Below are 25,217 nucleotides of genomic sequence, written 5' to 3'. Positions count from 1 at the left end.
AGTTGCTTATTTTAACCTGATGCTGAGCCCAGTAATATTGATAAAAGCCATGTAGGCTGTTGATGCACCTGAAATCACCAACAATAAATTAATTCCATTGTCAATGCAATGTTTACTAATATAGAGCACTTCAAATATGTTTGAAAACATCATTCATGTGCACTTCACAAGAGAGTACAGTAACATTTCCATTCATATGTATTGCTTGTTTTCACACATCACTAACAGCCAGACATAATAATGTAAACAGTGAAACAGGTTCTCCATAACCCCTCTTTTGTTCAGGTCATATTTGTGCGGAAATTAAAAAGTGCAGGGTAGTGTTAGCAAAAACATTAAGTCTTCAGCATCGCACCCTGGGGTGGAGGATATATCCTCACTAACGATAAGAAACTTGCAAATACCTCTTATACTCCAGCAGGAATCTGAGGTGGCATCAATTAACTGGCTGTGCCGGTTAACCTGTCAACGGGACATCAGACCAGCTTTTATCATTCTGCACAGAGCAGAGTGTGTGAGGCGTCATCTTTAATCATTTTTTTTTTCCGGGGTAAAAAATATGTCCCCGCACAATGCAAACTCCCCAGACAGCTGTGTTGTTTACTGCGGATTAACAAAGGGAAGAGGCAAGTCAAGATTCTGACATGAGCCAAAGTGAGCAAGGTGCCACAATATTAGTCTGAGAAAACACTACCAGAATTTCTTTCAGTAAAGTTGGCCATATTCGAAGATGTCTCACTCTATTCTTTTTTAAAGTTTATTTTTTTACTTTATCTTTGTGTGTGTGTGTGTGTGTGTGTCTGTGTGTGTCGTGTTGGTCAGGCAGAAAATAACCCACGTGCAAAAGCAGACTTAGTTATAGAAGGTGTCATGGTCCTTTGAGGCCTAGGCCTGGTGGAACCTTAGTGCCTTATCCGAGTGGCTGATGGAGTCGGATCCCAGCACATGAACAACTTTTAGTCGCCGTCGGTTCACGTTGTTATGTGCTGTGTGCAAAACCTAATGATCTCTATGCCACAGACAGTCAAAGCAGGAGGGGAGGGCTTTATTTATGGTATAAAGAACTTCATCTCTAAAGTCTAACTGGAAACGGCATCTAATAATATCCTTGCTAGATAGATAGCTAGATAGATAGCTAGATAGATAGAAAGATAGATAGATAGATAGATAGATAGACATAACTAGCTAGATCGATGGTTGATCACGAAATGGAAATTGCAAAACATACATAACTGACACAAAAACACAAAACACGCATAGCGTACACAAACACAGACACTGAGGCAGGTAAAAAACACAGAATTGTACATATAGAAACTGCTATTCTATTAAATAAAATAAATATAATTTAACATATGGCTCTAACTGTGCAAATTAAATGTAAATTGTGCATGGCCACTAAGAGAATAAGCGTCCTCTCCCGACACACAGGGGAGGTCCTTGTTACAGTAGGTAATACATTCACAGGTAGAAAACCAGATAAAACACACTTTCCCATGCTTCCAGTGTTCTGAAAACAACTATAAATACATGAATTGTCAACTAACAGACATCACCCCTCTCATAACCTAGAAACAGACAAACAATCAAACAGGAATAATTTGACATTACAGAACCATTTTTGTCCAACATGATGTCTTTGAATTTGAAAAGTATGGTATACGGTTACTCACTGGGAGTCAGTTCGGAGTGGGAGTCATCTCTATATGAACAGAGAGTATTATATTCTAGCATTCTTTCACCGTAGCACCCAGGCGTACGCATTCATCCTGCCAGAAGACACTTTCAAAGTCACAGAGATCCAAACCCTTGGTAGCATGTTAATTGCTTAATTAACTCGAGCAAAGCACCTGCCCGACAATGCACTTTGCATCCTTGATTTGGCACATTTTCTGCCTTCGTGTAACGCAGACAATAAAGATGCCGTACGAGCTGTGTCTGCGTACCCATTCGTGCCGCCAAGAAGCAGGAAGGGAAATCTGGGTGACTGATGGCAGATGATTATCATAAACTGCATCAAATACTCTCAGTTGGCCCCACTGACCAGCCTAGGCTCTTGCTCACAGCAAATGAGTATTATCCTGATGCACCTACCTCAAAGAAAACCTGCAGAATGAAAGGCGTTTCAACCGCACAATTAATATACAGCAAAGAAGAAGAAAGCGCAGCGCACTAAAGAGAAAATTATCACAATTTTTGACTCATCTCGTTCCTAAAAAAAGGTGAAATCGATTTTGATAATTTGTTCAAAAAGCACTTTTTTGCACAATAAGCAAATCATGTGGAGAATGGCTAGCAGCGAACAGAAGTCATTCAAACACTTTCCAGGCGCTTAAGCCACCAGGAAATAGAGCTTCTACGTTTTTGGAGCATATTTTTGAGCGACAATAAAAGCTTTCATAACAGTAATATATGCAGTGACAGCGGACCATTTTTGGAGTCTGTGACTTTAAGCAGGACATAGCAGGCATGAATATTAAGTTTGATGAACTGCTTGTCCCTTGCTGGTATTTATTAGTAATCAGCAACATTTCTGTGTTAGTCCTTATGTTGTGACTGTTTCATGATAACTGTTTGCTTTTTCAAATTCACTTGAAGAGGCACAGCATTTATCAGTCGGATGGGGTAAAGAATATTTATTCACATACTTTTAAATACCACCCACGTCTACTCTACATCCATCTCTCTACCTCTCTCTCTTTTTCTCTCTCCCTCCCTCTATTTCTCTCTCTCCCTCTCTCTCTTTCTCTTGCTGTTTTCAGGGGGGTTGCAAGCAAGCTCTCCGGCACATGAGATGACAGTTCCCCATAGTTGTGATTCATGAAGCTGAATGCTGGACATATTGCACATTTTGCATGGTTTGTTGAGGGAGAAAGACAAAGCACACCTGACAGAAAGTTAAAGCATTTATATTCAGATTTTTTTTTCTCAGGAATCTATTAAGCTGCTTGGGGTCCTAAAACTTGTTTTATAGTGAGGATTTGGGGGAGGAAATAGAATAAGCATCTTAAAACAATATAAGGCTTCACACACTGAATACTAATCACCCTGTGATACAACAGATGTTCAGTGATAGTCGTGATGTCGTTTACCTACACATCAGATCGTGATCTCTCCTTAACTGTTAAGATCTCTCTTGCCCATAAAATGTCCAGATGCTTCAGGGATGTAAAATTGCAAAAAATATTATCATGTGCACTGGCTTCAAACTGTGATGTCTAATTGTAACATTATTCTAACTAAATGCATTTCTTTTGTATAATATTAGTAAAGCTTGCACTGTTCGAATGTTTGCTAAATTGGAACACTGAATCAACATGGAAGAGGAACACATTGCTGACATCACCAGAATAATGACAGCAAGGGGTTGTGCATTACTGCTTGACTGTGGCACAGTTAGTGATGAAAACAATAACAAAGAGCTATCAGGTCCAATCTAATGTGTGGCTAAAATCATTATGGCAAAGGCATTGCCATCACTATAGGGTTACACAACTCTACCAGTTACACAACCAACATGTTTCAAAACAGTTCATGCACATTTTATACTGAATTAAGGAATAACATGTGCGACTGAAATCCCCATAATTTTTTGGTTGAGTTGAATTACAAGAGCTATTGAGCTATCGGGTTCCAGAGACAAGGGACTAATTACTGTGCTCAGGTCACTCCAGCTCCTCAGGTGAGGTGGCGCAGATCGCACAGCAGCGCTCCAAATGACCTTGAAGAACAAGTGTTGCCTTTCGGACGATAATAAAAACTACTGAGACCATCTGTGGAGCAATTCGCTGAGATTTAAACAGCCAGGGACGAGCTTACGGTTTGCCAACAACTCCCTGATTATTAAAGCAGATATACTAAGCTAATTGTTTGCCACAGAGATCAAGGATTTGGATAAATGGTAGTCTCTTCTGTTGGCTCACAAAATTGATTGTGGACAACCCCACCCCATGCAGTTCCTTTCGAAATCAAGTAAAAGCGGCAGTTGACAGTTTGTGAAATAAATAAATAAAGATACGCATTCTTTTATCTAGGCGCCTCCCTGCAGAAGCGTTATACGACAGCTGTAGATAGTTAACAGTCATCCTCAAACAGAATTATTTCAGTTCTGTTCGAGTCTGTTCCCTAAGTTCATTACTATTGCATAGCTCATAGCTACACTTTACTCATCTAGACAGTATTGCATTATTTACCAAATCAAGACAATTGTGCTGAACTACCGTACAGGACAAGGGACACCATAAAATCCAGAAAAGAATAAATAATAAATGCTAAAAGTCATTTACATGCATATATTACACAACTCGCCAGGCGGGTCTGAGGTGTGTTTAAAAAGAACCAGCTGTTGCTTGCATCATCCATTTACTTTAAAAAGAGACGAAAATCGACAGATCTAGGACAACCAGGGCGGCTTCTGTTCGCCCGGGAGAGACATTAAACACTGTGATGCTCTGAGGGTCTACACAAAGCCTAATGAGACCAGGATTTTGTAGTAAAGATCCAGGCAGGCCTTAGAGACACTCAAAGTGGCACTGATAGCTGATCTGGGCCATATCTGGGCCCTAACCGGGCCGGTTCCAACAGCCTCCTGGGAAATACACTCACAAACTGCAGAGGGTATCCAAGTCAAAGACTGCACCAGAGAGCTCCAGCTTCTTTAGTGTTGGCACAAACTCTCAACAAAGAAGTTCTGGCTGTGTGAGCTATTAAGGGTTATGAGGAAAGATAAAACAAGAGAAATAGCTAATCAAAGGCCATTTCACTATGGTTTACTCTCACTAATTATTCCGCCTAACTTCACTAAAAATTTAGCTGTTGGTGTTTGGAGACACTTAAGCATGCTGTAATATGTGACAGTAAATTATGAACACATGCTGATATCCTAGCTGAACCTTTTATCTGTAGGAGAGAATCTTAAAAAAACACCACTCCATATTACTTGGAGAGAGAGGAAGAGAGAGCATGCGCTTGCTTGCTTGCTGTGGCTTCTCAGTGTTTACCAAGCTGTGCGGCTACGAGCATTACTCACAATCGCTTGCTGGAGCTTTCATTTCATTCTTGACGCTTGCTGATGGCTTTGCCCCTAGCTCCACTTTCAACCCCTACCATGTGTGCTCGCTCAAATTTACATCAAGGTCGGGAGATGGAATCAGGCTTCTGATCTTATCCATCAGAGGACTCTCCTACTGCAAACCAGTACCATGTAAATGCTCGCAATTAACGTGCTACTATTAAACTTGTACTGAAAGAACCCTAAATTAAATGAGTGTAATTTAGCAGATAGCAGATATCTGTGCTCTAAAGAAGTAGGTCTTCTGTGCCCCATAAAAACGTTTGACCAGTATTTTTTTTTTGGCTAGCTTATATAAAGCTGTAGTTAAATGTGTATGATCTTTTATTGTGTAGGTGCTTGGTCCTTCAAAAAGAACATATTTTACATTTGGAGTAGAAGTGATACAAAGACTGTGTAAAAGCAAGTATCTCATACTTTTCTTGCTTCAAACAAACACCTGCTTTAAACAGACACTTTGCTTTAAACAGGAGTGTATTTAGCCTCCTTGTTACCTTCACATCTCAATAGACGTGCTAAATGCTAGATACCCTCTCACTGACAGTTTTCGCTTTGTTGCCTAGGACAGTAGGTGGTTACAAAACACTGGTTTGCCAGAGATGTTTTTTGGGAGGTCTATGAGTCAGGTTCCTCAGAGTGACATGCAGTTTGGATAGAGCTCAACATAAATCCCAGAGTTACATCAGAGATGGCCAGGCATTATGAGCACAGGACAGAGGATGGGGATGCAAAAAGCAGACAAATCGTAATTGAGCCCAATTGAAATGAAAAAGCTCTATTAGATGAGATGTACAAATCAAACTCCTTTAATGCAGCTTCAATATATTTCATGCATGTATGTTGTATTTGGTCCCTTCAGTACACTAAAGGCTCAAGGCCAGGCACTTAGGACCTGTTGAAAATTACATAGTATTTGACCTCCTCTTTCTCACAAATCAACAGATTTACATGGATTTGGATTCATCTCTCTCTCTCTCTCTCTCACTTTCACTTTCTGTGTGTGTGTGTGTGTGTGTGTGTGTGTGTGTGTGTGTGTGTGTGTGTGTGTGTGTGTGTGTGTGTGTGTGTGTGTGTGTGTTTGTGTGTGTGTGTGTGTGTGTGTGTGTGTGTGTGTGTGTGTGTGTGTGTGTGTGTGTGTGTGTGTGCGTCTCCGTGAAAGAGAGGAAGAGGTAGAAATAGAGTGTGAATGAGTGTGGGGAATGGGGACTGATTGACAGCCAGACAGACAGAGAGTGTTCATTTCCTAGGTCTTAGGCCTAACCCCCCGACGTAAAGCAGGCTTCATAATTAATTGTTCCAGTGAAGGAACCCTGCGAAGATCCTGGGACCTCACTTAAGGGCGAATAACCCACCCTGCACTAGTGGACTCCAGGGTGTCTCATTAAGTTGTAGCAGTGAGGCAACCATTTTATCGCATGAATCTCAGCTGCCAGAGAATGGGGCCTCCACCATCAAGACGGGAGAGAGAGGGCGTGGTGAACGATGAAAGATGCTCGGTTTTAACTTAGACATAAGAGTGAAATTAGTTACGATGGGAAAAGTCACTCTTCTTTTGACCTACAATTATCATTTCCACAAGGCAATAGCAATGAAAGCAAAAGAAAGAAGGTAGAACTAGCATATGCTTCCACGGACACATGCAAAGTAAAAAAATAAATCATCTGTTAGTTGCCGCCATGATGAAAGAACCTCAAGCTAAGGCTAAAGCACATTGACTAGAAAAGCATCAGGGAGATGAATAAACACACAGCTGGAGATAGCAAGGAATACCCCTTCAATTGATGACATGGATTCCTCAGTGGGATTAAATATCTGAGTGAGTTTTGAAAAAAAAAACATCAAATATAAAAGAGCATGGTTTCCTGTGAATAATCAATTACAAGTAAGGTCGTGCATACTCAGAATTTTAGACTAGATGTGTGCCATTCCGTACACAAGGTGACATTGGGGAGAGTTTGGTCAAAAGTTTACTGATCTGGGCAGAGCAAAACACCGTTTTTTTCAAAGCGAAGTTTGGGAACACTGTATTTGTTTGGGAACACTGTATTTGGATAGTCCGCCTTCAGAGATTTTACAGATGGTTTGTTGAAATTCAAGTTCAGTCTTTCTAATTGTTGACTGAACATCACCTCAACCAAACCCAACCCCTAAGCCTAACCTTAACCATAAACTGTAGTTTACAGAGTTTCAACAGATAGTTTGTTTATAATCTAAGCATCACTAGAACCATCCAAGCAACCATAAGTGTGACCAAAAGTTTTGTTTGGAGCTAATCTGAACCAGCAGTGTTATGTGAGATACCTGCGTCATCTAAGAACAATAATGAGACAGACTGACAGGTTGACATGTCTGATGTTTCCATCTCGCACACACTTTCATATGTACAGAGGCTTTTTCCGACTCTTTATGATTCACATTTCAGGGTGAAGTCAGGCATCTAAATTACCATATCTTTCAGTGATGCGTGCATACCCAATCACACACCCTGTAGCAGTGATTTAAAAAGAAAAAAACAAGCTACGTTTTTACACAAATAAAAATGATAATGCGATTTATCCTGCTCAAATGTGGTTATCCTGTCACAATAAGTAATGGCAATGAAGTAATTAGTCTCATCATTTACCACGAATAAAGCTCTGGCAGAAAGCTACGAAATTAAACACGAAGCCGTGGCTAAAATTAGCATGCGTCTTTTAAGTGGGGGAACAGACAGGGAACACAGCATGTTAGCGCTGGAGCACATTGCCACGGCTGCCATCTCCAGAAGCATCATTAATCTGGGCCACGCTGTTGCAAGGCATGTGAGGATTGAGAGATCCCCAGATCATATAAGTGCCCAAGGAAATAGAGAGAGAGAGAGAGAGAGAGAGAGAGAGAGAGAGATAGAGAGAGAGAGAGAAACGGCATCTCAGTAAGGTATTACATCTCGGTTGCCAGGGAGAAATGCGCAGGGGCACGGATCTCAATGAGAGCGAGCCCGCAGGAGTCATGCACATTCGTCGGGTATGGAAGCTTTGTTGGTTAATTGCCATGCGACATCCTGTATGCTGGATGGTATCATCAGCACACCCCTCTGGGACAAGAGTGGTTCAAAGTGTGAGGAGTGTGGGGGCACCACAATCAGTGCACAAAGTGATTGAAGCTTGGCCGAGGCCCAGGCGTGTATTTCAGGCACACATGTTTGAATTGTTCATCATCTGTTACTCAACAAAGTTGAACCATATTTATACGTGAGACCGTGAGGGGAGAAAACAAGAGTTCAAGAGTTGATAGCCTAGTAGAGCTGTAGCACATCATACAGGTCCATGTGGGGTCAAAGGGATTTGAGATGAAACTGTAGGCAATTTGTGGGCCAAATGTGGATTCATCTTCACAGAGAACATCCTTGTAGAAACTGAGTATGTTGTTCATAATTCACTCCGTGAAAGGCAGTCCATCTAGCTGAACAGGTAAAACATCAGGCTCAAAGGTACGCTGATTGACACACGAATAACAAATAAACAAATAGAGGGAGGCCGTATTTAATTTCAGGCTTAGAACGATGCCATCTGAATTGCGGGGTGCTGCTTGAAGTTTGAAAGCCAGTTCCGCTCAAAAGGTTTCCTGCTGGTGATGGCCGCCACTTGTTCTTTTGCCCCTGCATGAAAAATGCATCCATCACTGAAAGACTGAAACAGACGGCATCGCTGCTTTACCAGGGCACTGTGGAGAGCCTCTCATCGTTACCTGCCTGCCTCCAGGCACGAGATGTCAGTAGACTACGTGACATAGTTATGGCCATCTTTTACACATCCCCCAGGTCTTTCACTGGCTTACAGGATCATATAAAACTCTCCACAAAAAGCTCAAACATTTAGTTTGTATTTTATGCTGTTTTTAAGACTGTGACTTTGTCAAGTGGACCAGGTTATTTTAGTCTCTGAAGCAAGGCTGTGTGGACTGCTTTTGCTTTATATCACCAACGTGAAGTTGAACTGGTTGACTCAACAATCTGTAGTTTTATTTGGTTGCCTTCCTTTTAAATGTTATAGAAATACCATGAGCAATTACGTTACTATCTTAACAGTTAACAACAAAATTGTTCATAGTGAAAAGCAGTTTTAAATCATTACTGTTTGACCGAGATAACTTGGATAGGGACAACAATTAGGTTCTTTCACACCAGCTGAGCTCAGCTGAGGGATGGGATGAAGCCCATACGCAAGGAGACAACAGCCATGCCCAAATGCTTTAAAATGGCATCTTCAACATATCTATCCTCTTGCATGAATCAAATGACAACACAGTAGTTCTTTGTAAACAGCACTCTTCGATCAGATATCAGATATGCTGTTTATGTCTATCTATTACAACTTTTAACTCTAACAGTGCTGAAGAAGACAAAGAAGAAATTAATGTTCTTCATTTTAAGGATATATATTCCTGTCCTTTGGTTTTGAGAATTCCACCCCCCTTTGTCGTTAAACCTAATTTAACTACATTTCTGTTGTCAAAACAGGTCTATTAAAATGATTCTGTTTACAGGGATTAAAGCAAAAATATTACAATTACTGTTTGTAAAACAAGTTACAGAGGAGGCTCCCACATCATGGCATGTACACGCTGTACAGTTGTCTTTTTTTTAGAAAAGATGTGTGCCGTGCCGCCTTAATAGAGCACCCACTTTTTTCCGCCAGACCTTTTGACCCCGCTTTTTTAACAGACCAGAACTTGCCAAAATGTGAATCCACAGCATACAGAATGACGACTGTCACTTGCACATGCTATACAAATATGCTTCCCAGCACCAGGTAGCACAATGCCGTATGTTTTTTGAGCTGTGAAATAAATGATATGACTGAACTGTGATGAAATACATCAATGCTGGTGTTAATTTACACAAAATTCAAACTTTCTTTAAATATCTAAATTTTATTGGTTGCAAATCTATCCATCTACATCCGTTTAAAATCATCCTGAACCCTGCAAGGCCAATGCAAGGCTGACGTAGTCAACCATGTCAGACACTGTCTGTCAGTGTGGACACATGTGTCCAATTTCCGATTTCAGTCCGATTTAAATTGGATATTGGACACATGTGTCTCCCCAGAACTAGATTAATTGTGTCCGACTTGAGTCCGACTGGACTCCGATGTAAACCCCTGGACACACGATTCGATTCCGCTGGTAATTGGACTGGGCGAGCATGTGTCTCTTGTATCTGATTCAAATTGGACAACAACAACTTTTGCACGTGCTTGAGATCGTGCCCACAGACATATACATGCATCATATATAATGTATATGATATGATAAACGCTGCTAGACGCTCAGTTCTTGTGCTCCCTCATTCACGTTGAAATACTGAAAGCGAAAGTGAAACTTAACTGGAACGCAACTGTTGCTGACGCAATCAATCAATACTAATACAACTTTAACTGTGGTGTGTTTTTGTTTCATTTCACAACGTATTTACTGTATAATCAACGGTAGCAGATGTAAACATTCCGCATTTGATTTGAACTGACGCGGCCAAGAGCTAGATTGGTCACTGCCATGTGCTTTGAGATAGAGCAGTTAACCCCCCATGGAGACCCCATGGAGAGAATTGGATGGGACCGGAGTGCTGCCATCATGTGCCCGCACTGAGTCTAGTTAACTCTAAGCCCCTCCCCACCCCCTCTCTCATCCCATTCCCTGCTTCTTTAGTATTTTTTTTAGTATTTTTCAAAATTGCAGTGGGTTTTGTTGGGTTCAGAGCTGGGGTAAATGTATACTTTAATCCCTGTGTTTATTGTGTTAAGGTTGTGGAGCTCAGGCTTACTGTAATGTATACCAGTGACTGGTTTGGTGCCAGCAGAGAGGAAACAATCAGCTTATCCTGTGGCAAGTGGAAGCCCTGTTTGTTTGTTTTCTTGTTATAAACCATCTAAATGAGTCACTGCTTGTGAATGTGAACTTCTGAATGTGCTTTATAGGGCCAGACACGTATCCAGGTGTTGCCCGGACCGATCTACACCGATCTAACTCGAGTTCAACTAGGATTACTGTCTGAGCTGACAAGAGTGTAAGAAGAATGGTCTTATGCATGTCTGGACAACCTATAAGTGGACTATAGATAAAGGTGTAGGTGATGACAAAGATGATTTGTTTTGTGAGAGGTTGTTGCAACAATATGGTTAAGGTCAAAGAGGTCAACAGATGCAAAAGTTGGATTTGTTTTACCGAAAGTAATGAATATATAAATGATATAATATCACTTTGTTCTCATGTGAGCCTTACCCAAATGAAGCCCTACAGAGGATGTTCTATGAAAGAGTGGAAAACCATGCCATCAGACATTGCTCTTATGAATAGAGAAATGGGACATTTCTGGGGTAAGTCTTTTCACCATCTCCTATTTAGTTCCACTGTTTCAATGTGAAATGCCCCTGTTCTTTTCTAAAGATGCCATGCCTGCAACCAATGGGACCTCTAGATACAAAGTAGTTTTACATTTGTGACTGAAATTATGCTGAGACAAATATTTAGAGATGTCAAAGGTATCCAGGTTTTTAGGAGTTCAGTGATAGAATACCAAATGATATCAAGCAACCTGTAATCATGTCAATTTGTATGGCTGGCATGAGATCAGCAACTGACAGCATGATGGAGTCTACTGGATTGTGCACAAAAGACATCTGTTACAAGCAGGTACATCAGGCTTTATCATAAAGCTGCAGAGACAACATATTCCTCTCATGTCAGCTTAAGGCTGCATAAATGTACATGCATACTGGCTAATTCTGTAGTCTTCTTTCTCAGTTTGTCGGTGACAAATGTAACTTCATGCAGTGCACCAGATGGTAGGGTTTGATCATAAATCTTAGAACTCAGACATCTGATAGATGAGAAAGTGCTTCTAAACGACTCAACCGAGTTTCAATTTTCACTGCAGAAATTGACATACAACAAGGAATAGGATGTGGTGGATGTTTCATAGGTATAACTGAAGGTGTTCTGATCTCTGTGTGTGTAAAAAGCATTATATTCCTTAAGCATGCCAAACCTTGTGCTGTTGTATGTGCAGAGAATGTAATATGTCTGGGTGAAACTGCATCCCAGGTCATACAGGTTGTAGTTCGGAGGTATTGGGGGGGGGGGAAGAGAGAAAAAAAAAACTCCCAGAGCCCATGTGGTTCAGTGGATATGGTACACAGAATTGTCAATAAAGTGATTCTAATAGCAGGGATAACAAAACTCTCAAGTTCCACTCCACTGAGAAAGGGGTTCAGCTGTAACCCAAAAGAAAAAAAAAGAATCTCCTAGAAGGGGGTGTAACAACTAGGAGGCTTCTCTGCAAGACACGGGACCACCATCCAGCCTCATGAATAAATCAGAGCCAGTCCAGTGGAAGAATAAACATTTGTGTATCCTCACCTCTGAAGCCTAAGCCCTCCTGTCAGAGGCTGGCGCTAACACGACTTACAACCTTATTCGTATGCAGGCCACGTGCAGACAAATCTAGAACTCAAATCTGACAGCCGTACCCTCAAAGCACTGAACATTTTTCACCTGCACGATAACTGATGTCTGAAAAAAATGCGTCTAAAATATTCACAAACTTCCAGTTGCAATGTCTAGAACACTGTCTAGAGAGTAATAAAGTATTATTCTGACAAAAAAAAGAACACATCTGAAAACAAAGAGGGACTCTATCGCTTCCTATCAAATGAAATATTAAACATGAGTGGAACATGAGTTTTATATATACTTTTTTTTTATTTATAATTTATATCAGCAGATACAAAAACTTGAACTGTATCCAAAAATGTGCAATAAATCAAAAATATTGATTCATTAAAATAACAGATGAAAATACAAACCAAAACAGTTACTCTGGAAAATGTACTATGTAAACTGGACAGAACTGGATTTCTTTTCACTACACACCAGTAACTAAATCAGTGAGGAAAAAAGTATAACTTTTACATATTTTAGTCTCCCAAGTTGATCAGTTTTAGTTAATGTATCTAGATGGCAACATTCTGGTTTCTCTAGTGTACAGAAAGGCAATCAATACGATAAAGCAGCTCGAAGCGTGTAGAACACATTAAAAGACGTACCAATGTTTATGAGAAGAGAATTAACAACAAAATCTGACATTAAAAACATTTTGTGTAAACATTTACCTTCATTCGCAGTACAAAGTCAAAACAAACAAAAAAATATGCATGAGGGAAAAAAGCAAGTTTCAGGCAGCGCTTGTTAAGTGCTTGACGGCTCTAATTTCGATATGTTTCAGCTATCTGAACAAGCGACTACCTAGACAATTAAAACGACTCATTAAAAGCCTGTCTGAGGGTGAATTTGTGGGAACTTGTGTGTATGGGTGGGGGTGCAGCAAAAATACTCGAAAAACTTCAGTATTGAGCCAATTAGAAAACATGTTTGAAACAGAACACAATTTAAAAAAAAAAAACTTATACAAACAAACCAACAATTAAAGGAACATTACAGTTCAGTACTCAACACTTCATTTCACATTTAGTTTTGCTCAGATCAACGTCAACATGTTTCTTCATAACCTTTTTCGAACGCTCCAACGTCTGTGCATTGCCTTGAGCAGATATTTTTTTTTGATCATGGAAAACAAACGTCTTTAGATGAGAAATAAAAGAAGAAGAGAAAACGCATGGTCTCAATAAGGCAACTATTCACCAGCCTTTCTATATTAACTAAATTCAGGTCAGTCCTACCTACTGGCGCCTCAGCCTGCTGAATGGACCTGAGCCTGAACACCATCGGCATAAACCACAAGCTACGCCTAATCAATGCAGATTGACGTCTTTAACAGTCAGCCTATGCAATCCATATAACACGTACCTATACAGATGCCATCACGATTGATTTGATCCCATTCTGTGCACTGCTGCGATCACTTTGGACTTATCACACTTCAAGACCCAAGCAATCACATGTTGGGCCATCAAAAAAACAGCTGCACAGTTAAAGCCATGAGTCCCAAACAAGAAGTCACCAGTAATGACCCATGACGCACTCAGTCAGGAATGGTAGGATTTATCCATATACAAAATGCCTTCTGTGGAGCACCTTACTTCCAATACTATATAGCTCTGCCAAACAACAACTCCTGCATGATTACACAACTTCCTCCTACTTTGTGTAGTGAGATTACACTGCATATACACAAACCCATCAAAGCAACTTTTACAAAGAACAACCTTAAAAACTATTCCCCACGTTGTCCCGCAAACATGTCTTGTCAACCCTGTCTCCATTAAGAGCAGTTCCTTCATATAAAGACAGTTTCGAAACTCTTCAGAAACGTGGAAAATGACAAAACTGACCAAAGCAGCTGCTGCGTTGGCCGTCCAGGTGCCATCTTAGCCTAATTCCCCACACACAGCAAGTACATTCTACTGGGTCCAACTGGACAGAAAATTCACTGGAAAGACATGAAAAGGCTGATTCCCTCTGGTTGTTGTAAGCCTTCATTTCAAAGATAACAGGATCTTCCCTTTTAGTGTATAAAAAGAAATTGAGGGATCTCTATTGGGCTGAGTAATGGAAAGAAGACTGATATGGTAAGAAGTGCTTGGATTGTTAACAGTCAATAACTGAAACTGACAGATGATGAAAGTTAGAAAGAGAGAAAACAACAAAGTACAAAACACACGGAGGACACTGGAGACAAAAAAATAAAACTAATGTCCCATCCTGCCTAACCTGTCCCTTGACAACTTTCAAAATACAACAACTGTTATGGCGACTTTCAACTGACATCTAGAATTACAACTACAACAAGACATTTTTCATCTTTTCAAACATGATTATCATAAGGCATGGAACTCTGTTTGAAAATCATCAGAGATGTCAGATCTTTCTAATCCAATTCTTAACATTCTGCTTCAAGTTCTCCCAATGCTTACGGTTCCTCTTAATGATAACACAAATGTTTCATCCCATTTCAGTACAAGTGACTTAAAAAGACATAACCTTCCTAGGTCTGGAGGAATCTACACATATCATCACACCATTCCCTTTTTTGTGTAGTGTCAGACTTATTCCCCGTTTTTGTAGGTTGGTCACGGCAACGTTTGGCCCTACCTTCTTTTCCATCAAACACCTTTTCCACAGCAGGTTTAATAGGCGTGGCAACAGCACAGGCTGACTTTTCAATCAAGGTTTAAGATTTGGCTTTAGTGTGACATGGCATTAACTAGCATATAACTACCAGGTCTTCCTCAGAGAGTTCAGTGACATCTGTTTTTTATGATTCCCATACAAAGCAATGATTATTACATAAGACCTATGACATATCCAGCAGCATTGGTACCAAAAATCCTCGAAACAGTACCTTCATCTGAATAAAAAATAAACACATATGTAAGTAACTGTTTGCCGTATCCTGTTTATATCAAAATGGGCCAACTTGCTGGCTGACATCAATAGAAATTGGTACTCAAAAAATTATATATCTGATATATCTCAGAGGATCTGTAGAAAATGCGATAGATAGCAACAAATAAAATACAAAATTAAACAAGAACGCCAACAGCATTCAATTACACTATAGCAAAAACAATGTTATAACATGAGTACATAATAGTTATTATGTAACTGTGACAATGGACTTCCTTCAACAAGGTGTGCTAGGCTTACCATGCTATGTGCCAGATTCTACATGAGGAGTCAAAATCATAACGCTGAATCAGAGCCACAACAAATGAATCATGGTTCAATTAACAGATCAGATGGCAAAAATATGTTACTTAAAAGACAAAAATCATTTTAAAACAATCATTTAAATCCTACAGATGTCTGTAAACCTTGTTCCATTTCAATTCTGAACCTGAAAAGTGCAATTTGCTAGCTACTGTGTCCCATGCATAGCATCTCAGTAGTGCTTTTCCTGCAAGTAATCTTTCATCTTGTTTGGTAAAGGCAGTTTCTGGATCAGGTCTATGCGAGTGTACTGTCTGATGACGAACCGGCAGAGGTACTGCATTGAACGTACCTGCATGAATCGGGAGACGGGATTAGTCAGTCTAACAGGGTAGGTAGCTGACCCTGGCACACGAGATCTGGAGTAACAAAACGCACCATTCTCAGAGTCCTTTATAGAGTGTTCGATAAGGTGGACTATAGATGTGTGGCCCTCTAGGTCTGGCTGCTCATAAAAACTAAACCTGCCATTTGAATGCTCGATCCTAGTGTGTAGGGTCTTGCCTTGCGAACGGAAACTCAAACTGAGCAAGTATCTGTCGTCGGAACTGTCGCGGACTAGGAACGAACCGTCAGGCAGGTTGGTGAGCTTCTCTTCAGCCTCCCACCTCGTTATCGGACCCCAGTACCAACCCTGTTTGGCGAGCTTCTTCAGCTCCGCTGTAAGGCTCGTTACCACCATAGGCCCACTGGTCTGGACCGAATCGTAGACCCTGCTGACACCAGGTGCAGAATTGGGATCAAAGTTCAGGTGATGCCTGACTCTTGCGGCCACGTCTGAGTCTGCACTGCTGAACCCCGAAAAGGTTCTTGGGAACACGCTGCTGATGAGAGGGGAGAATGAAGGGGGGAGTGAAGGGATGTGGATGCTGGAGGCTTGAAACAACAGCCCTGCGGAGCCTTCAAGCAGCCTGTTCAGCGACTGCTCCAGGAACAGCTCTGGCGGCAAGTCCAGATCCTGATCTTCATGTCCAGGTTCAACAGGAACAGCACTGCAGCCTTCATCTTGCTCAACTACTTCCATGGGTGAGGAACTGTCCATGCAGCAAGAGTGAGACCCTTCGGGGTACATTCCCTCATCTAAAGGCATGGTGTACTGGATGTAGTCCTGAGGCGTCAGCCCCATGTCAACAGGCACATTTTCGTCGATGCTCAAGTGCAAGGCTCCATTCTGAGGAGCCAGATTTTTCAGCGTTCTTCCGTGGTTGGCGAACAGTCCTTCCATGTCAATGTCATGAAACTCCTTCCTCATGCCATGGAGAGATGGGCTGGGGCTGGGCGAGTGGACCATGGCTTTGACCTTCACCTCCGAGTTGTTCGGCCGCAGCGGCCAGGGGGAAGGGCTGTAGTGGTGACTGTGCAAGGACGATGTCCGCAACGGGCGCTGGGCTTTGACTTCGGTGAAGCTTACGGGAACGGACGCGGAGGAGAAGGTGTCGTCGTCGTCTCCTGAGCCCACACACGGAGTGCTGCCTTTGCCTTTCGCTTTCTGCTTCGCCGACAGCCTCCTCCTCAGGGTGCCCATTAAACCCTCACCCTTGGAGCGGGTTCTCCATCCCTTATCCTCCTCGCTGCTGAGATCGCAGGAGGTTATGTCTGCAGTGTAACAGCCTGCAAAGAAGGAGTCTTCTTTCGGGAAGTCAGCGGACAGCACTGGCTGCTGAAGCATTACAAAGTCCCCCTCCTCCTTGCCCTTGGTCATGTTGAGGGACTTCCGAATCGTCTTGAGGCTGATCTTCTTCATTCTGAAAGTTTCTCTGCGGTGACATGGAAGACGTCTCACCTATTTGCTAGACAGACTCTAAAAACAGTGTCCTTCCATGTGGCTGATTGCAACCAATGATACAAATACCATAGTTGCCCTCACCTGAAAAAATAAATACAAAATATATTAGAAATGTTTGTGTCATCCAGTCATTGCTAGACTTGGGATTAGACTTAGATTTGGGAAGGTAGGACTAAAACAAGTGTTGATATGAATGAGAATTACACCACCTGTGTTCCATCACACCAACAGAAATATCTTACTAGCCTCATAGTGTTATCTTCCACATCTATTTCATATACTATGAACTTTACATGGTGTTTTCATGGCGCAATACTGAGTTTCTGCCTTGCATGCATAGCATTGCAAACCCAGTTCACGTATGGCAAAAAGAGGAGTTTAAAACTTTAGAAGTTACTATTTAGACAGAGTATATTGATGTGTAGCAGATTCAATACTAGTCATTTAAGTAGTCGTGAATCTGGTTATCTATGTCAGACCATGGCAAGAAAAGGCATTAGGTGAATCAAAAGATTATATGATAGCCCCAAAAAGCCTTTCCGTACAGCTGACATTTAGCAAATCTACTGTCTAGCCATAGGTTAAACATTAGGATTGCAGATTTACTAACATTAGCAAAAGAAAAGATCAAGTCCTTTGGCCTGCTCTGTGGTTTCACATGAATCTCCGTCAATGACACGTTTTGCAACAGACTGCTCCGTTATAGAAACTTATCCGCCGTTTCAAACAGTTTGAGACCCTATTCACTACGAGTTTGCCAAGCCATCCTTCCACAACCATTGTATAGGACAACTATAAGGATACACAATATAAAAAGACCGGAGCTACCCACAGTGATTCCACTTTCATTAATGTAAAAGTATGACAAGGGATAATGGAGATAATGGTAACTTTTACAACATAATGTTAAATCGTGGTAAATCGTGGTTTTACCACTCGACATCTGGGGAAAAATGTTTAAGGACAGGCCTCAGTAGCTAATTGGCTAGGTAGGTGGTTGGCTAGCCAAAGTAAATAAAGAATGCTGATACCTAGCTAGCGAGGTGGTAAACGTCAGAGCTAGCTGGCAAGCTAACATGACTTGAACTAGATTGCTACCTAACGTTAACATGCTAACAAGTAACTTTCGCGTCAACTCACCATATTTTCCTTAGAATCAGTCTTTTTTGTCGTTGCGTTTCCGTGTGCATCATGCTCCGGAGTTATACTTCAGTTCTGTATTACTTGTTGACTTTTTTAACTTTGCCATTCATCAGAAATAGTTAACGTCAAATATCTAGCCTGTGCTAATCCCAGATATCACTTTAGCAGGCTAACATCGGCATAGCTACCCATTAGTTCAACGGGTTAGCTAGCAAGCACGCTAACATAAGTTAGCACATTAAAACATGCGCCTTCGAGCGTTTGTGGGTGTTGTTAACGTAATTATTACTACACGTGTAACCTCTGATGGCAACGCCTGCTACGAAAACTAGCTAACATTTTTTTTAAATAATGTATTCGTCAAACGTATTATTTTTGATAACAGTTGCTTCGCCCTATCCTCTTTTTGTTACTTTTCTGTTGTCCCCTTCCTCTCTTCCTTTGTTGCCTGTTGCATTGTGGGAGAGAACGAGAGGAGGTTCCGATGGGAGGTGATAGCATTCCCAATATTGATTAAGTGCAGTCATTGATTATTATGAAACACGACTGTTACATTTTACAATTGTTGTAATATGCCAACATGAAACATCAACAAGTCACCACAAACAATAATATCTGTTGTCTAAAGCCCTATCCAGACAAAGGGATGTTAAATACTGGACTTTAGGCCTACACGTTGTGTGTTGAGTGTGCGTGTAGGCTACAGACTACGTGTACGTGTGTGTGTGTGTGTGTGTGTGTGTGTGTGTGTGTATATATATCCTATGTGTATATGTATGTATGTAGCATATATTCCTGTGTGTCTGTCTGTCTGTCTGTCTGGGAGAAATCTAAAATGGTATGCCATATCAGCCATTTGTAGCTTTTCTAAAGTTTTTTTTTAGACAAATGCCAAATACGGTGATAAAGGGCAATTTTTTACTTGAGAGGAATATCTTTAAAGCATCTGAACTGTGGGAATCCTGGACAATGCACACTGCCACCCAGTGATGTTCCTCATCAATATTCAGTGGACCACAAGACTCAGAAATGTAAATTGTGAATGAATCAAATATTAATGGCCCTTATGACAGAGGGAGGAAGAAAGCTAGTGTTATTTTTGGATGGAAACTTTGGGATTGGTTCTCAGTTGTATTGCACTGAAAGACTCTAAATATTTGCAGAAAATGACAAAAGTGCCATGGGATGATTCATATGGCTTAAGGCTATATTTTCTGCAAGTCAACCATACATTGAAATGCAAGTGTATCTTTTTATAAAGAGGCTTGTTGTTTTGAAGGCAGTGATTCAATGTCAGAGCTTTAAGGACATAAATTCTACATTCACTGCCAATCTAACAGTGGAAAAAAATCGGACTTGCTCTCCAAAGTACAAACCAAAGTTTAAAAAGCTTTTATATACATAGACATGAATAATATTTTTTGTAAGACAGCATTTGTTGTCAAACATTTGTCATCTCAGTTCTCTTCACCCTGAAACACAGTTTGTCTTTTTGGTGGCAGTTTAGAGATATTAAAATACTCATTTCTCCTCAGTGTTTTAGATACCTTGGAATGGATGGAGTATTTCTGAAAATATGCATCATAGGTGAGTCGTATCAACAGATATGGAATTAAAGGATGACACGCAGTCACACTTTAACAGAGGCTGTAAGGTCACCTTTGTGTACAAACACAGTCATCATTATTTCCATAATGTATAAATATGGAGAGATTTTGGTAAAATAAATAAATATAAAATCAGCACTGCAGGTCAACTCCCTTTATTGTGCTTTTTTTCTGAAAGTCTTTCATGTGCGCGCTACAAACAAAGCCTAACTTTGAAATGAGTCATTGGTGGGCTAATTAGTGTCAGTATTGTTTTAAACTGGATAATGGTGTTTACCGCTGTTGGGCTAATTTAGGGCCATGCACTGTGCACTGTTAGTTGTGTGTTTTGTTCCTTCCCCCACACAGTTAAACTGTCAAGCTCATAGCAGGCTGTGGCAAACCTGCTTGGGGCTGCTGTAGACAGGTTCTATGCAGACACCCTCTAATTATATGGTCCTGTTAGGGCTTATCATGCAACTATAGACAGAGGGAAAGAGAGAGAGAGAAAGAGATGAGATCGCTCTTGTGAGAGTTCATTGAAATGACTTTGTCATGCCCTGTTGCTCTGGTTTTACCCAAGCAAAAAGCATCAATTAAAATATTATATTCGAGAAAATGATAAACAAAACCCACAGGGGAATATTTAACATACATATTTCAGCTGTCAATGCCATAAGTAATTTATTGTCTTTTTGTTTATACCCATATTTATAATTCAGTGAATAAATAATGGGAAAGACATTGGAACTGGAAATTGAATTATAAACAAACAAAAGACCAGAAGAAATCATTTAGAAAAGAATCGTGAACATGTATATTTGTCATTTGGAAGGATTTACATTTCTAGCTGTAAATAAAGTTGACGTCTTTCTTTTCTGTCTTTATATAAAATGTCAAATTATTGTTTCCTATGGCTCTTGTGCACAATTTTAGGTGAGCATAGGGAGACAAACCAAGAGTCCCATTTCCCCCAAAATAACAAATTTGCTAAAAAAAATGCTTTTCTAAAAAAAAAAAAATTCCCTTCTGCACCAACAAAGCAGTCGTTGTAACATTTATGGTGATTTTCTATGTGTTTAGCCACCATGTTTGACACATGGTTTTTGTCAGAACTCCTTTGATTTGCTGACAACCTATTCTTTCAGAAATGAGATATCCTCTTGTGACACGATTCCCCTTATTTCATGTGAAAGCTGCATCAGCCAGAAATTATTTGCTCAATATGGCTGTAGCATCCCTCAAATTGATTTAGTCCTTCAACTTGACTGTTTCGCCAAGGGGGGTTTGTCAGAGGTCCCCGAGTGCCCACCCTAATATCCTCAACACTTGCAGCCGAGTGGAAGACATGTATAGCAGGCATGTCAAACAGTGATGGGGCCAGTGGGACCACTTGGATTTTTGTTTCCGGGATTACTGAGAAATAGCGTCTGGCGCTCTCTCCCTGTCCAGGGTCATTTATTGAACTGATCATGTTTACCTCTTTACCCCGGTGCTCTCCTTTCATTTCCAGCCAATAAGTGCGCCCACAGCCTGATTAGCATTCAGAGAGAGGCCCGCTGTAAATCAGTCCTTCAAGTCCCTTTCCCTGCCTTCTCTCTCTCCCTCTCTTTCCCTCCCTTCTCTCTCTCTATCCCTCTCTCTCCTGAGGGAGAAGCCTTAAGGGGTGTAGGAGAGTCTACATTAATTACACCTGCAACAGCTGTAGCTACACAGAATGTAATGAGTCAGCGAGAGCCAGACCTGTGCAGAATTTAATGATCTTTGGCATTGAGTGCACAGAGGTGCTTTGTTTACTTAAGGGTGTGGAACATATGAATCACAAAATGCAACACAACACATGGTTGTTGCTTTAAAAAATGTCCTTTGTTTAAAGTATTTTTTATTAAAAAAATGTGATCATATTTTGATGTTACTGGGAAATGGTTACGAGCTGCTTTATATCTCAGTAAAAATGCATGAATAAACACCTCAGTCATGCAAGAGACAAAACCTTGAATGTTTGACATTAAAAAATAAAACACATAGCAAGACTGAGAAGTGATAGCAGGCAGTGTTTTGGGTATTTTAGAATGGGCCTAATAGTATGTGTACAGACGTATTTGTGCGTATTGTCTTTGTTTGTGTTTAAATGTGTGTGTGTTTGTGTGTGTGTGAGTGAGGGAGAGAAAGAGAGAGATAGTGTGTGTGTGTAGTCGCTGTGTGTGTGTGTGTGTGTGTGTGAGTGTGTGTGTTTGTTTGTGTGTGTCTGTGTCTGTGCTTGACAGAGCCCCCCCAAAGGGAGCCCAGCTGTTTGATCTGACCTAATTGGATCATCTCTCAAATCAACATCTCAGTCTCCACAAAACAAACATACCATAACCCAGTCATCAGCTGACTCCCAGACAGGGGGAACCGCCCTGATTTCTAATGAGAAAAACACAGACACATATAGGCTTGCTGTGAGCTTTACATCATTGCACGGTTAAAAATGTTGCACACAGAAGCATCTTCCTATGCCCTGTTTCTTTGATAACAAATCTCGATTATTGGCAGTAGGGGTATTTTATTGCAGTTTTATCAGGTGTGTGAGACAGCAGTGGGGGCTGAGCATCATGTCTATGGCCCGTGAGGTGCTTTGAATGCACGAAGCTGGAGTTCAGCCGATCACATGAAACTAATCAGACAGACACGGCACCAGCGTACTTGTAGATCAGTGCTGCTCCATATGTTCCTCCTGGGATTTCTATGAGGAAAGAAATGTCTTATCGTGTGTTGAAATGTCAAATGAATAAGCCCTATCACTCGGAGGAAGCATGCACACACACACACACACACACACACACACACACACACACACACACACACACACACACACACACACACACACACACACACATGCGCTCACACTCGCAGAGAGCATGTACAAGGTCTAACATGCCCATCAACTGAGGATGTTACTGTATATATCAGCATGGAGGGCAGGCTAGATTGCTACCCACCTTTCGTGTCACAAGTCTACATATCAGAGATTGACAGCCATGTAGAAACGAGCATAAAAATAACCACTGAGGTCTCTAGGCTCAGCCTCGGTGAAGAAGGCCATTTCTACTGGTCACATTTTAGTTCGCAGCAGCAGACTGCAGACCAATGGCGTTGGAGACAAATAAAGTCATTTCACCAATATATTTCAACACAAGGGGCGTGAGATGAGTCATGTCAGAGCCGAGCGCCACGCAACCCGATCCATTTGAGGAGAAGTCTTTTCCTGCTGCTGGAGTGATGTGAATGACTGATCGCAGATAAATACAGATTACCAGGAGGAACTCTCACTGAGGGAAAGTGAAAAATCCAGCCGTGCACTCCTTTCATCTATCCTGTATGATTAGGCTATCAGATACTTCTTTGGGAGGGTGCAAAAAAAACAGAAGGCATTGCAGTGTGTCTTTTGTGCGGAACACACAACTTTAGGAAAGGATTGTGCTTGTGTGGGTTTGTCTCGGAGTGTGTGATGGTGCATGCGCATGAATATTATGCATGTGTCTGTATTATGTGTGTCTGTGTCCGCGCACACATGCACAACCAAAGATAAACAGCTTTTGTTCTTTGTGAATGCAATTGCTGTGAAGAGCATGCCCACTACACTGTTGAAATCTCATTTTTTGGGGGGGGGAGATTTAATCAGACCTTTGGTTCATCAGGACATTTTGTATACCGTATTGATGAAAACAGCCAGCCATGTTGTTTTTTATGCTATCCTTTCATGTCTGGGGCCCTTGCATGTCTTTTTTCCATTATTCAGAGTGTAAAAGCACAGATGTATCAGTCATCAAAAAGAAAATTTTGCCTATTTTTCTTCCATGTAAATCATCAAATACCCAGTGCCCGGTCATATTAAGTCACCCTCATCTTAATAGATGCATCATGCTGATGACAAAAGACACCTCATGTCTGTGATGTCGACACAGATGATGACTGATGTGACAGCCTACTGATATTTGACCAAAGATTTAGGTGATGACAGGATAATTTTCTTCAAACCGATTCTTTGTGTAAAGAAGATGGTTTGGCACGTCTGATAGCCATAAAGAAATGGACAATTTAAATTGTATTTGCTGAGCAAAATATCACCCTGTGTCAACACAGGCTGAGATTAAGATGCCATTTTTGCGCTTTTAGTTGGGGGGCGGGTGCAATGCACCTGGGGACGGGTGCACTGACCTACAGGAAGTCAGAAAGCCTGATGTAGCTTTGACGCAGTGCCTGTTCTAAAGTACAACACTGTTGCAGGTTTAATTAATGTATCATTGTATTACTGTGAACCAAACACTGGAGCTAAATATCTAAATAAGAATCATGTGAACCGGTCCGTTTGAAATATGAAATGTCGGCTCTGTTGATTTCTGTCTTCAGTGTGTTTCAAATGTAGTGGCTATCTGACCAACTGCTTTTCAAACATCAAAATGTCTGCTTTAACATCAGCCTGAAATACCTCAGGGCTATGTCAAGTTTAATTTGTCCAAGAAGTGCGATAGCTTTGGTGACATCACAGTGGTAATGCTGCGTGTAAGATGTCATTCCAGGTTTCACCTACTCTCGTTTTCATTTTAAATTGAACAGAATAACAAAGCATGTTTTTAATCAACCAAGCATTTTTTCTGCACCTCAAAAGGCAAGGTGAGTGTGCAAGTTAGGGTTTAGGTAAGATTGATTTATGCATTGTCCATCAGACCAGGCTTCAGATTAGTGTTATGGGCAACTCAATGGCCTCTCTGTGTCAGTTCTTGGGAAAAGTAACTTGGAGAATCAGAACTGACCGAAATCTTGCCAAATTTGCTATGATAAGCCAGATTGAAACTTAGGGAGCTGATTTTATGAACATCACTGAGAGGCACAAGTGTCTTGTGGATTTTTCTTGCCCAATTTTGGCAAGTCACTGAGTGTT

The 25,217-nt window shown here is 41.0% G+C and overlaps 1 protein-coding gene across 1 annotated transcript; it reads right to left on the bottom strand.

Annotated features, from left to right (window-relative positions):
• Window positions 1-15,455: 15,455 nt before the first annotated feature.
• socs6a (suppressor of cytokine signaling 6a) lies at window positions 15,456-17,522 on the bottom strand (the record flags this gene model as incomplete). The annotated part of the gene is made up of 1 exon (XM_080855431.1): window positions 15,456-17,522. One exon carries the CDS (start codon window positions 17,520-17,522, stop codon window positions 15,951-15,953), a length of 1,572 nt encoding a protein of 523 aa, XP_080711557.1. The 3' UTR covers window positions 15,456-15,950.
• Between the last annotated feature and the right edge of the window lie 7,695 nt (window positions 17,523-25,217).

The sequence above is a fragment of the Sprattus sprattus genome (genome assembly GCF_963457725.1).
Source record: "Sprattus sprattus genome assembly, chromosome: 17".
Classification (NCBI taxonomy): domain Eukaryota; kingdom Metazoa; phylum Chordata; class Actinopteri; order Clupeiformes; family Clupeidae; genus Sprattus; species Sprattus sprattus.
Note: the sequence above shows the minus strand (reverse complement) of the source record. Positions and strands in the feature narration are given on the sequence as shown.